Source organism: Netta rufina (assembly GCF_964035555.1).
Source record: "Netta rufina genome assembly, chromosome: 25".
Classification (NCBI taxonomy): domain Eukaryota; kingdom Metazoa; phylum Chordata; class Aves; order Anseriformes; family Anatidae; genus Netta; species Netta rufina.
The window spans coordinates 5598216-5611898 of record NC_140149.1 but is presented as its reverse complement, the minus strand read 5'-3'; the positions used below and the strand labels follow the sequence as shown (position 1 = coordinate 5611898).

General features: G+C 49.6%; 1 protein-coding gene across 11 annotated transcripts in view; it reads right to left on the bottom strand.

Annotated features, from left to right (window-relative positions):
- GRAMD1B (GRAM domain containing 1B) overlaps positions 1-13683 on the bottom strand; it is a 91376-nt gene that overhangs the window by 14222 nt on the left and 63471 nt on the right. For 7 of the 11 annotated variants that reach the window (XR_014619114.1, XR_014619119.1, XM_084301432.1 and 4 more), the window contains 5 exons: positions 11812-11832; positions 2678-2762; positions 1700-1803; positions 1449-1544; positions 896-976 (listed from right to left, as the gene is read on the bottom strand). Coding sequence is in view for 8 of the 11 variants with exons in the window: in XM_084301432.1 (XP_084157558.1) it covers positions 896-976; positions 1449-1544; positions 1700-1803; positions 2678-2762; positions 11812-11832 (387 nt within the window). In the remaining 3 variants the exon portion in view is untranslated. Of the gene's footprint in view, positions 1-895; positions 977-1448; positions 1545-1699; positions 1804-2677; positions 2763-2872; positions 3560-4438; positions 8448-9243; positions 9442-11811; positions 11833-13683 lie in introns of those variants that run through there. The other 4 variants (XM_084301440.1, XM_084301437.1, XR_014619115.1 and 1 more) reach the window with 4 other exon arrangements.

Genomic DNA, 13683 nt, shown 5'->3' with positions numbered 1-13683 from the left:
GGCAAACAAGCTCTCTCAGTGTTTTCTGCCTTTAGCACTCCAAATCTTAGTTCCTGTTTGCCATGACCTTGAAACCAAGGGCACTGAATTTTGTGATAAACTTCAAAGGGCCAGTTAAATTACAGCATCTGATAGCAACATGAGCTGCCCAATGCAATTTGATCCTTTTGCCTACTAAATACTACCCCAATTTCAGGACGGGGTGTTCTGGCACTTGACTACTTCAGTATCCCCGTATGGTATGAACTCAAGCCCTGAACATCTGCTGACAGCCCTGTACGATCAGTTCGTGAGTCTTATTCCTGGAGTGAGGCCAGAAATACTCACTGGACATTGGAACAGATACTCAGAACCAAATATAGGATATACGGGGTCTTTGACACAGCAAGTGCATATCTCTGCTTTATTTTAAAATCCAACCTACTGAGCCTTTACCCAATGCACCCTACACCCACTATCACTCTTGTTTGGTTTTGCGATGTGCTGAACACATGCTTCTCTCCTGCCCTATCTTGAACTCTACACTGCTGAAGAACAGACTTCCTAAGAACTTTGCCAGTGCAGTGAGCTATTTCTGTTGCATTTTGAACTTCTTTCCTCTGGGCTGTTTCACTTGCATTACAGACCTGAAAAATCTCCTTCCTGATTGCTTCCACACCTCAGCAGAGGCAAAGAGACATCTAGTGTGCATGCAAGATGTGTCTGCGGGTAGACAGAACTCCATGCAAAAAGAGAGATTTGCACCTGCAGCTATGTATCTGTTCCACCTAAACACATACTTACTACCCCTACATCTTTTTTTATGCATATACATTAGTCACAGCTATTGTGGTTCTGCATAAATCCACCACCTCCCTTTCATCCCCCCCTAACACTGAGATGCTGGTCTCTGTACCTTGTCAAGGAGAGCGTTCTGCCAGAGTCTGAACATCATCATGTACGTCCTGTCTCGAGCCCCAAAGGAAGTAAAAAAGTGCTGAATGGGAAGAGATGGAGAGAAAAATCAGTTCAGAAAAGGCCCATCAAAGGGATGAAGAGGCACAGCTGCTTGGATCATTTTCCAGAAACAGCACACAGAGAGACTGAGCAAGGCACACAGCACTGCTGCTCAGCTCCTGGGCACAGACTGAAGTCCATGAAGACTTCATGGTGAGGCTGAGCACCTCTCAACCCACAAAGCTGGTCTGAGCACAGAAACAGCTCAGTTAGCTGTGTGCTACTACATAACCCAGATCTTCTACTTCCTCCATGCCCACACACAAGCTACATGAGTTCCCGACTCAGCTCAAGCCCAAGGTCTGCAGAAGCTCTGCACCCAACCCCTTTCCATTAGTGCTTCCTCCCAGGCCCCACATACCACAAGCAGTCAGTTTGGAAAACTCCCATGGAGGTGGTGTTAACACTCCCTTTCCCCTGACACCCACAAAGTGCAGGCTTCAAGGATGTACCTTTTCAGTGTCAGTGCAAACTTGGATGGCATTAGGAATGAGCCGTGCTGTTTTTTCCTTGGTCATCGAGCAGATATCCTTCAAGCGAACTGTCAGCTACAGTCAGAGCCATGCAGAGAGGGGAAGGCAGAAAAAGAAAGCAGGTAATGAGAGACACTGGTGAGAAAGACGATGGAAAGAGTGCTTTTAAAGTTGTCAGCAAATATACTGACGTAGAACACATGCTCCGTGTGCCAGTTGGAGAGCCTTACCAATGTCTCCCAGCGGAAGATGTTGCTGTAAAAGCAGATCCAGTTTTCAGAGAGGTAGAGGCGGCCCTGCAGGAGAATGTCTCTTTGTAGTGCACATGAGTAATCTGTGGGTGAACAACACATCGTAATTAAGGAGCATCACGGTGAGAAGACAAGGCAGCCTAAATGTGAGGATAAGCAGCAGCACCAAGAGAAGAAATTACCTGACACAATCCTGCAGAAAGGATTGTGAGCCAGAAGGAACTGGGCTATAGCTGCTGTCCTGCCCACTAGGTTATGGTTTCTCCCAAGGGCATGCCACAGACAATCTCTCTCAGAGACAAAACCATCTTGCCTTGTTAGCTGGTCATTCAGTAGCATTCTATCTCTAGATTTTAACCTGGGTTTTCCTTCTCGCCTTCTAGTTGCATCGCTCATTTCTCTCCCAATTTAAGCCTACTCAACAATTTCTAGTCCTCTGCTAGTCTGTGCATATTGCAGCAGTGTGAGACATGGTATGAGATCACCAGTTACATTAGATAAAAGAACAGATGCGATGCAGTGGGCAATTGCTAATTAGCTGCAAGGCCAAAGTCTAGATGAATACAGGAAGACTCATGAGTAGGGAGCATCGGGGGTGTACAAAGGAGCTTGAAAAAGGAAAGCTCAGGGCCATGCACGTTGAGACAGGCAACCCTGTCCAACTGAGGGAAGAGCTCAAACACTAATGGATTTGGGGAGCACTGCAGAGGAAAACATACACCTCGAGTCAGGAGGAGACAAGGCTGTAGCTGATACTGGTCAGCTGTGCTCTCCCTGAAGTAAAACAAACGAAACCCATTAGAAACAGTGAGGAGGGGGATGGTCTGTGCACAGGAAAGAGACAGTGGGCTTGTTCCTTGGTGACAATCTCTTAGGAGAGGAAAAAGCTGCATGTATGTGTGCTGCATTTCCTCCCAAAACCATGGGAAGAGCACGGCACAAGAGGACAGTCCTTACCTACAATGAGACGCTCCGTGTCGGGAAGATGCTTGAAGAGTTTCCTGAAATCTTCATTCCGTTGTTTGTAGGTTGGACTCAACACCTGCAAATAACAGAGCGCCTGTTAAAGAGAGGGGCGGGCATGAGTAGAGAGAAACGGAGTGGGAAAGCAGGAACACCTAGGTAAGGAGAAGGGGGATCAGATGCACTTACAAAGCACGAGGCCAGGAGCTCCCATCACAGCAGGCACAGGTGCGAGGATCTGGGATTTAGTGCATTAAGTGAGAGGAAGAGGAGAACCTGACTTGGAAGAGTACGCACAGAGCAGAAGGCCTATGCCTTTGTCTGCAGTGCAGAACTGCATGGAAGCTGAGGGTGCAGAGAAAATCCCTTTTGCTGCGGTCACAGGTATGATGCACGCCCTGTCTGCAATTCCTCAGCTAGCTGCCACTCCTCAGCTCTCCAGGAACAGCATCGCAACCCCGGGCCATAAGTGCTTCAGTGTAGCTGCAGCCCCGCCGGGGGAGCTTGAACAATCACTGTCAGCTCAGGAATCACGCAGTCATGCCCTCTCCTCTCCCCATCGAGTGCTCCACCTGGCAGTCAGGGAACCCACAGCTACCTGCTGGTGTAGGGGCAACACCTCTGTGGGGCGCAGAAGAGGCTTGCACAGGGACTTGACCGTGTTTTGTGTTTATTCTGCAGACACCTGGCCTCACGGAAGGCATCAAACAAAACCGTGCTGTTGGCTGGAGGGAGATCAGGAGCTGGCTTCTCTCTGCTGTTTACTAAACTTTAACGTGACTCTGTCCCAGGACCGACAGTTCTAGCCAAAGGCCACCTCCTGCATGCCACGCACGTGCTGACAGCCGCTCAGAATAGCCAAAACTTCAGAACTGACTGAAAGAGAGGCAGGTACAATTTCAGGAGGCCCATGTCTCTCCTCTGATCTCTCCTGCTCTTTCTCCCACAAACGTAGGGAAGGCAGAGCAACCTGGGGGGACAAGCTCTTCCCTCTGTATCTCACTTTCCTCTCAACAGCCCCTTCCTACCTCTAGCAGCTGCACAACACAACTCTCCCAATGCAGAATGGTGGGCACACACCGGAGCCTCCCAGCAAGGGGCCCCCAAATGAACGTGACTGCAGAAGGTAGTTTCTGGTTGAGAAACTGAGGGGGGGGTGCTGAAGGGATAGGAGGAATGTGAAGGTTATTAGCCTTACAGAACTGCCAAATGCTGTCAGAGAAAGGAAAGAAGCACCTACACCCTCATCCTACTCCCCCAGAAGAAGCATTCCCTCTTCCACACATTGTTTCAATGAACTAATTAACTAGAAACAATAATTTTAACATCTTAGCACGTCAGATATTTGTTTCAGTCCTGTGGGCCCACAGGAAGGTGTCTTGATTACGAATAAAATCTACAAAGCAGCAAGTGACAGAAGTATCATTCCACTTACCAAACTTCTAGCCTGAATATCTGGAAAAAGCCTTGGCCAGAGACGGGCTCCAGTAAGAGCCTAAGCCCAGTATTTTCTGGGACAAGCGGAGAGGATGGGAAAAGAGGGAGGAATAGAGATTATAATCAGCTCTGAGCTCTGGGTTTAACACGTTACAGACCAGAATTAACAGTTCTGTCTCCATGGGGAGCCCCGCTCTGCTCCCTTCCCCACAGCCTGGGATGTTCTGACCCGTCCAAAGCTTGCACTACAACAGACGCTTCTGCTTAGCACCAGAACTTCTGTTACAGTGAAAAACAGCTCAGTTTAGCAACACTCACAGCTAGAATTTCATCTGATCCACTGCTGACATACTCCTGGGGCAAGTCGACAAGCCCGTCCAGGTCTGAGAGCAGACTTGAGAGCTCCTGATGCAGCACAAGATCCCAGAGAGCCTCGCACTCCGGCAAGGGATCCATAGCGTCCCCTCCGTGCTCCCACAGCTCCCCGTGTTCCCAGGCAGACTGCTTTTCCTCTTCCTGCTGTCACTGCTTCTTGTTTAGATTCAAAGTCGAAAGAGATACAGCAGCTTGGCAGGAGTTCGTGTGCCTTCCCCTGCTTCCCCGCTCACGTTCAGGTCGTCTGCCCTAGCGGCCTCTGCAGCTCTGAGAGGGGACTCGCCCTGGGGAGGACTTTTTCCAAGTGGCTCATGAGGATAAGCGTGCTGGCGGGCGGCGTTTGCGCTCTTCTGCTCCAGTCTCACCCAATTCTTGCTGCGGGTATCCTCTGGAAAAGGGCTGCGAAAGCACCAACAGCCCGAGCGGTCCCAGGCAGGTTGTGCAAGGCGTCTGTGACTCCTGAGCCAGCTCTGGTGGCCAGGACTGCGAGCTAGCACCCAGCACAGGTCCGATGGCCAGCACCCCACAGTAACAGGACACCAAACAGCTCAGAGCCTTCAGCTGCTGGTGTTTTCTCCCTGCTTCGAAAGCAAAAAAGCGGCGATTCTTATTCTTGCGCCTGCCTCAGGCTCTCTCCTCTCGTCCCTCTGCTCAGAAAGGCAGCTTTGGTCTTTGGGGAGGTTTCTCGTGGAAGGAGCAGGCGAGGGGATACCAAAGTGCCTCGCACATGCTTCCAGTTACTGTAGAGGGGAGCTCTGCCGGCCAATGCCCTGCAGTAACCCAGGCTCAGCCTCCAGCAGATGTTTCCTGTCGTGGAGAGCTGCTGGACACTGCAGTGGGGGCGGCGCGAGGGGAGCTGGGCTAAGGAGGGACCAGCCAAAAGAACAGAGCTGTGATGAATCAGCCCCTGCGAGACCCACGAAGTTAAGAAATGTTAGAGCTCAGCTGCTCCTGCGCCCCCCCAAAAAAGCCTGTGGCTTTCTAGGTTCAGCCAGGTCACTTTGGAAAGGATGAGCAAGGGCTCCTGCAGGCTCCAGTAAACTCCCTGCAGGTCTCGGGAAGATTGCCTGGAGCACAGCTCCCTGAATCCCTCTGCCCTCCATCCCCACGCTCTCCATCTCTGCTCAAGGGTGGAAATGCAGAGGAAAAGCCCACGCCATGCAGCTCTGCTCAGCCACGATGCTGAGCTGTGAGAACCAGACGCAAGCATACTGGTGAAAAATCCGAGCTCTTCCTAACAAACCGGGCTCGCAGATGTTTCCAACCACACAAAACCCTGCGAGGGCACGGCCACTGGGTGCAGGGAGGACCAAAGAGCTGCTCAGGTGCACCATGAAGGCATCGCTCCTCGCATCTGCCTGCACTCACCCAGCATCCCCAGGTGAAGGGAGAGCAAAGCAACTTCTGCAGCCCAGGAGGGACAAGGTATTAGCACTGCAGACAGCTGCGAGGCACCTGTGTTGTTTTACTGAATGGCCTTTCTCGCTGGAAACTCCGCATGGGATCGCTTCCAAAAAAATCCCGCCAGGATGTTTCTCAGTCTCCGCAGCCACCCACCTCTCCCGGTGCAGATCTGAATGGCACGAGCGATCGGAAGACGAACCCGGAGGTGGTGACAGCAAACATTAACCCTACTGCAAACAGAGAGGGACGGGACTGGATGGCACTGCGACGGGCGGAGGCGAGTTTTCGGGGGGGAACGGGGAGAAGAGTGTGACCTTGCCAGGGCCACGACTCACTGGTAATATGCTGAAAAATCCTCTGGGAGGAAATCTGAAGCAGCTGCTGCTGGGGGATGGGACAGGACAGGGAAGTCTGACTACACAACAGCTGAGGAAGGCACAGTCTGGCACAGCACGCGGCACAGAACACAGGTAGATATAAGGAGGCAGGGAGAAAACCAGGAAGGGAAACCTTAACTGATCCGTGTGACTGATGGACTTGCTCCTAAGCCTTTGTGGAGGACTTGCATTGCCTCTGGACAGAGCAGAACTAATGGGAAAAGCAGGATACGTGCCTTGCTTGTGTGGGAGAGTTTAGACCCCACTGACAGCAGGACTGCTGTGCTGATTGATGCCAGCAAAGCAACTGGCCACCTGTCCCACGGCATCTCTTCCAAATCTGGTCGGGTCGCTGGGGACTTCCTTCCCTTTTTTTTTTTCTTTTTTTCCTTTCTTTTAAAAGTGAATTAACACCAGAGGGAGAAGCTTCAAAGCAATCACTGGCAGTTTGTGGTAGAGTGAATTTGAATTCATCATCCCATGAGGGTGCACCAGAAGTTCATCTCTAATTTAGTGCCGCTCCACCACAGCAGGCGTGCCAGGCCAGTAATCGATACGCCTGACATCATGGAAACCCCGGGGGGAGCTGCCTGTGAAAAACACCTGAAAGTCAAGGAGTTACACTGCTCCAGGAACAGCTTGACAAAATGGTTACTGGCACTGGAAAGCTGAGAGCACTGATTCAGAGTAAGGCAGCTCATTCAGCACCTCACTACGTCATCCTCAGGCCTGGGTTTCTGCAATAAACCCCATTATAAGATTGCTGGTGCTGAGTCAGACTCAGGCTGCCACCTCTTGGGAAGACGTTTCTGGTGTTTTCCCTAAAACAGTGCTTCATTTCCCTCTCTTTGTCTTAATCCGGGTTATTTTACTCATTCCAACAGCTGAGATTCCCCCCTCGCGCTGGCATCTATGAGGTCTCCAAGAGGGTGCTGCAAGGAAAGAAGACAGCACACCAAGACATCAAAGGCTTGTTTCTGACAGTGCTCAGTCTCATGATCATTTGATGTTGTTAAGAAGCTGCAAGTGCTGCTTAAAAAGCTTCACAAAGAAAGGCCTTCAGCCACCTCCTAATGCACTTTTGCTGCAGCTCTCCCAGGGCCAGGGCTCTCTCCTCTACACAGCTACCTACCAAAACACAAATCTGACCAGATTTATTTTTGAGACGTTCAGCTCTGCAAGCTGAAATTGCTTAGAGAGTTCGAAAGTTACAGGGGATACAGACAGTGCTCAGCTCCAGAAAGGGCATTTCCACAGGAGACCACATCCCTCCTTTGTGCTCCGAAAGGCTTTCTGCCTCCTTTCTGCCTTCTCTGGCTCTGATTCTCCTATGGCTTGGAAATTATACTACTGCTTTCCTCTATGAAAAAAAGCTTCCGTGCAGTATTTCTGTATTCACTGAGCATGTTCTCCCACTCACTTTGCAAACGGTGACATACAGCACGCAGCTCCAGCACTACAGCCAGGGAGAGCCTGCAGATCTGTGGACAGAGGGAAATACTCCGAGCAGTGACACCTGAAGCTGACTGCTTGGGTTTGTGCACGGCTCAGCCGAGGCCTTCCCTGGATCCACTGCTGGGAAAGCTGCCCTGTGTGCACAGCCTTTGTTTGCAGAACTGCAGGTGCAGGGCTTCTGTTGGGGCTTTGACCCACTCAGCGCAATCCTCGGTGCAGACTTTGCTCTCCCAAAGACAAGCAGACAGAACCGTCCTGCTGCTGAACTTTTCGGACTAACCAGGACAGTAAAGGTCTTTGGTAGTATTTAAGAACACCTGAAAGAGGCAATTACTGTCTTCTCATTGTAATATTTTTTTCCACTAACCATTCTGGAACTGTACTGGACATGGGTGAAGAGGTGGAGGCTTGGGTCAGGTAGAGGGGAAAGCTGTAAGAAGAAAAAAAAATGAAGCACAGTTCCAAAAGAGAAGGCAGGTGAAAGGATTGCAAGCAGATAAACACAAAGGAAAGGAGTACAGAGGAGGGCTGACCTTGGGACCTAAATATTAAACTGAAAACCTCATGGACAGACACAAATCTCACATCTTCCCCAGCGTCAACTGCTTTTGCTCTAACTTTTCACAAGCCTCTTACTCTCTTTCCTGGGAGCATGCTCTGCAGATTCCCCTGAGGCATGGCAGCTCCCAGCACAGCAGTAACCCTTGCTAGAGAGCGGCAGCTAGAAATGCCGTGGAAAATCAGAGATGCACAGCCTGATTTAGGAACAGTCAGGGAAGCAGAAGGATCACCAGTCCAGCTGACAGAGAAGCAGGCAGAAAAAAATCCTGGCAGATTTGCTGGGCTCAGGGCCTCGACTGGCGCTGACCTCAGGACATGAAACCCAGGAGCTCCTCCATGCTCAAACATGAGGCCCTTCACCCAGAGCCCAGCAAGAAAGAGAAGGGCAAAAGAGATGCTTTTTCTTCTTTGGCACCAAAATGTCTCCAATTTGTCTCTCATTTTATTGACTTCTGCAGGGTGAGGAATTCCTTCTACCAATTTGCGGAGCTCTTGTATCCCACAGAGCCAGTGCAACCTCATCCTTCACGTCACCAGGGGAGTGATACACAAATTCCCCATCTCTAAGCACATCAGGTCTTCAAAATAAGTAATTTAGTAAACAAAATTAAAGAGAAAACTTGCTTATGAGCTCTATTCCTTTAAAAATAATAAACCAATTAACAGTAATTCAACATGCAGACACACAACTCCAATGCAGACACACTCAAACTGCGTCCTGATGGATGAGCACAGATGAGTGGGGCTGAAACCAGAGCTGACCAACAAACTGGGGTTTAATCCATAAGAAAAGCAGTTCTTCAAGCCAGAGGCTCCCTGTCTGCTATTCCTCACCAAAGGCACGAGAAACACCTCAGGAGACTTTTCCTTTCCACTGCTAGTGAACCCAGCCAGCCCAGTGATGTTTGCTTTTCCACCATAAGGGCACAAACACAAAGCAAACCCCGTAAGGTTGAGCATATTTATTCTGGTGTTGTTTTCTAACGCTCACTGTGCACCCGACCATCTTGCACTCTTCCTCTGGAGAGCCAAGAAGAGAACGCACCAAGACCATGAAAGGGCAGGACTCTTGCCAAATCAAGCCATGACCTTGGTTCACTCCCTTTCTCCCACTTGTCAGTCTGGTAGGGATGCCAATCCTAAAAAGCACTGCTAGGATCAAGAGGAGAACACACAAGGACGGAGAAGTCAGTAACATCGGAAGGAAAAAGTAGAGAATAAGGAATCGAGGGGGAGAGAAGGAAGGCTTCCAACTGCCAAAGAGGGATATAGGGCTACAAGGACAAAAAGACCAGTTAAAAGCAGCAAAAACTGAAGTTATTTTAGAAAACTGGCATTCTGACCACTGATGCTCTTGGGAGCTTTGAGGGCCATGTGCTCTTTGAGGCAACGACTATATTTTTGTTTTGTGTTGCACAGTGCCTGGCACCCAGGGCTGCCAAAGAGACACAAAGAACAATTGTGGAGCGTTTGCTGCACGCATAGAGAAGTTTACATAAAATGATAGTGAAGCGAAATGGGTAAAATGGAACTGCAAGGCCTCATGAAGGGGGAGCCTCCACAGATTCATTTCTACAGCTGCTCGCAGTGGGGTAAGAAATAAAGGAGTCAGCATGGTCCAAGTGCCAGAAAAATCCTGCCTGAAGGAGCTGGCAAAAAAAAGAGAAATTCTATCAAGGAGACACATTAGCAAATTTTTGATGTTAATACTAGCAATTGGATTGAATGCCTTCCTGCAGTTTGCAGCCCATCCGTGTTTCTACATTGCTGCTTTTATCTGGCCAGACCGTCTCTACTAACTAGAACGTGTTTTGTTTTGCTTTCTAAAGGAAAATAATTGTGGGGGGAAACCACAAAAAATGCAGCCAGTGCTTACTCTCCGGATGTACTGTCTCTCATGCTGAAAATATATGGAGGAAAAACAAGAGAACAGAAAGATAAGATAGAGAGGATACAAACACACGAGACCCACAGAAGCAGACCACAGAGAAGCACCATGCAGCAGGGAATGGATCTCGGCAGCTACCGCCTCCATCAGCTCTTGTGCGATAGCAGAAGTCACCTTCAGCCATGGCCACGGGCTTCACGCGCCGGTTTGGGGTGCCTACGTGCCCAAAGTGCCTCACCCCACGGTTCCTCAAACTGCCACTGCTCCACCACCTCGGGCCACCGTGGGTTATGCTTCATTCCTTGTGCCACTGCCTCCCCGCCTCCATCTGCGTCTGAGATCTTCCCCTGTCCTTGCTGCTAGCTAGCTCTCGATCTGATTATCCCGCTTGGCTCTTCCCCCACAACAAAGGGAGCTCTGCACTGATGTCCCTGCCAAGAGGACAGCTGTTTTCTGTTCCCACTTCTCTCCCCCTCCTCTCCAGCCTTATTAAATTCCCTTCTCTTTTTGAGGGAGGCCTGTCTGTTTCCTACCGAGAGCACAAAGGATTCATCCATCAACCCAGCTGCATTTAACACCTTAAGTAATCATCGAAGGGGATTTCACCTCAGAGACACAGCAAGCTTACCAGGGTTAGTAATTACTAAGCAGTGAAAGGTGCAGAAAAGTGAGAAAAATGCACCTCCTCCTTCAACGGTAACAAAGAAAGAGCGTGCTCTGTCACAGCCCCTCTCTGACATCTCTGTGCTGTCCTTCAGAGCCATGATCCCAGCCAAACCTGAGGCAGTGTTACCGCAGAGAGCCACGGATCTGCAGCACCTGATACGGGTTCCCCAGCCAGCACATCCAGCCAGAGCTCCGGCAGGCTGCCACGGCTGCACAGCATGCTACCTACGCCAGCCACGGCTTCTGAGACAAGGCAGAGAGAGTGAAACATCCCCGTGCTGGTTATGTACAGCAAATAAGTGTGCCTCTCACGCCTCTGTCAAATCTGAGCACACTGTATCTGCTAAAATCACTGGTTCTTATGCCTGGTGCTCACTGCAGGAAGGTAGGAACCACTGCTGAACGTGGAAAGGCTGCTGCATTTGGCTACAAAGCCACCGTGCTGCTCGTATCTGCTTCAAAGCGCTTCAGGGGTGGGGTTTGACCATGCAAAGGTGGCACCGATTGTGGAAACTCGCAAACTGCCAGCTTTGTGCCTAACCACTGCCCCTCGTGCTTGCGGAACAAAAATAAGATGAAGGCAGAAGCAGGCGATGGTTTGCGTTTCTGTGAGATCAACAGAAAATAATTCCTCTCTCGCCCCACACCACCCTGAGAGATGCAAAGGGTTTGCATGGTGGCAGCTATTTCACATCACATCAAGACCAACTCTGCCAGGAAACTGGAAGGTACAGGATGTAGAGATCATCAGAAGAGCGACTGCACAGACAAAGCTTTTGCTCCCTACCGCTGGCACCCTTTCCCTCAGGATGTCAGTCCTCCTTTGCCAGTTCTGAGCCATTTCCAGCTCCTCTTTTGGGAAATGGCCAGTATGCCCCACTGCCACTGCAAAGCCCCTTTGCACCTTCCCCCCCCAGGCACCCAGCCCATTTTCACCCAGGGACAAGAGAAACTGGAGTACTTACATTATACCAACTCTGGCTTTTCTGTAAGGACAAAATAAAAGAGAAGCATTAGTTAGCACAGAGATCTTAGGATCAAAAAGAAAGACGGACAGAGAAACTAGGTCCAATCTGGTTTGCATAATTAGCGAAGTGAAAGTGAGGTTAAACAGAAGATTTCAATGGATTTCACAGTGCAGCCCAACAGTTATTCCCAGTCACAGAAACAAAGAACAAATCCAGGAGCATGAGTCTATAATAGGAAACAGTTCAGGCTAATGTGTGCATGTCTGCATGCACGCACACACACACACAAACTCACGCTGCAATCATTTTGCAGAGCAGCAGCGCCCGCTAGCAGCAGAGGAGCTAACCATCAGCAGTGCCAGCCGGTTCTTTTAGAGGCTTTATTCTTCCACGGCTGCTGGCTAGGGTGTAAAATCACCGATTTGAACGTACCCTCTGCAAATGAGCCCTCGAAGAACTATCAGAAGGCAGAGACACAATTTTACTCACAACAGCCACCAGGCAAAACTTTATTTTAAATTTTAAATGGGAGACGCGTACAAAGACAGGAAAATTGCCGAAGAAAATCGCTAGAAAAGCTGAACGGAAAAAAAAGACTATTGCATAATTTCAGCGCACAGTGCTTTGCATCCTCTGCACATGTAATTTTTTGCCGTTATTATGGCATTTCAGACGGTTTGAGGGCAGGCCACATGTCACACTGGAGCATATGAAAAAGCTAGCTCAGCTTGGAAAGTCGCACTTGGCAATTTTCAGCTGGAGGTGAGATTTATCAGCACAGAGGGAGGAAGAAATAGGCTTCACACTCCCACTCCAGAGAGGCTGGCTTTCCAGTGTCAGGACACAGAGCAGAGCTGACAGAAATTACAGGCATCCCCCATTTTAGGGTGGATTAACCTCAGAGCAACGAGGCTTGGAGGCACTGTAGCCTTTCACCATTAACGGTGGTCAGTGGCAGAGCTCGTGGTCAGGCACTTTGTGTGTCAGCAGCCACGCAGCTGTGCCTGTCCCCCTCTTGTGACCAGCAGCATGTCTGCGTTACACCTGTGGGAGTTCAGTTCCATGGACAAAGACAGAAGCAAAGTTTTACTGCATTTCTTTCCTTGAAGTCATCTTGCTTCTGACCTTGGAGGGAGTATTTCTCACAGCTTTATACCCCATCCTGTCTAGAACATGAAGGAAAACGAACTTATTTCTCTGACTTATGGCAGTCTTTGAAGGTTTCAGGCAGAGAGCTAAGTTCATATTCACAGAAGCACAGAAATCAGCTGCACCGGGATAGCCCACAAGAGGACCAACAACATTTGGGATGTCTTACTATAGGAAAGTAAGCACAAAGTGTTAATGAGATCAGATTGGACCAGAGATACCTACAAAGGCATGGTTTGCCTACACTGTTCTCTTCCTAAACCTCCCTGCTTTCAGTTTCCTGTGCTCCCTAGGTCCCGTTCCATACAGAATTCCCTGCCATCTGGATCCCACTCACAGAGCCAACGTTTCCAAAGGGCCCCTTGCCACCTTGGGCGTTTCTGCCACTCGGGACAGCATCCTGTTCACTGCACTGGTCTCTAACAAAAAACCCAGAGTAACATGGTATATGCCACAGTACAGAATACAAAAGGTTGATGTTAAAAAGAGCAACAGCCCCAAGGCCTTTCCCCAGTCCCTAGGAAAAGAATATGAACTGAAGAACTGAATACACACCTGGCTCATTGACCAACCAGATGAATTTTCTTACTGGCTACACGTTTCCATACTTCACCATAGGTGCCATTCATAAATGGTTCAGCTGAATTCATCCTTCTCTCCCAGCAGGACATGGAAAAAGGTCTTATGCAATTCAGGCTACACTAAAAAAATCAGGGGAAT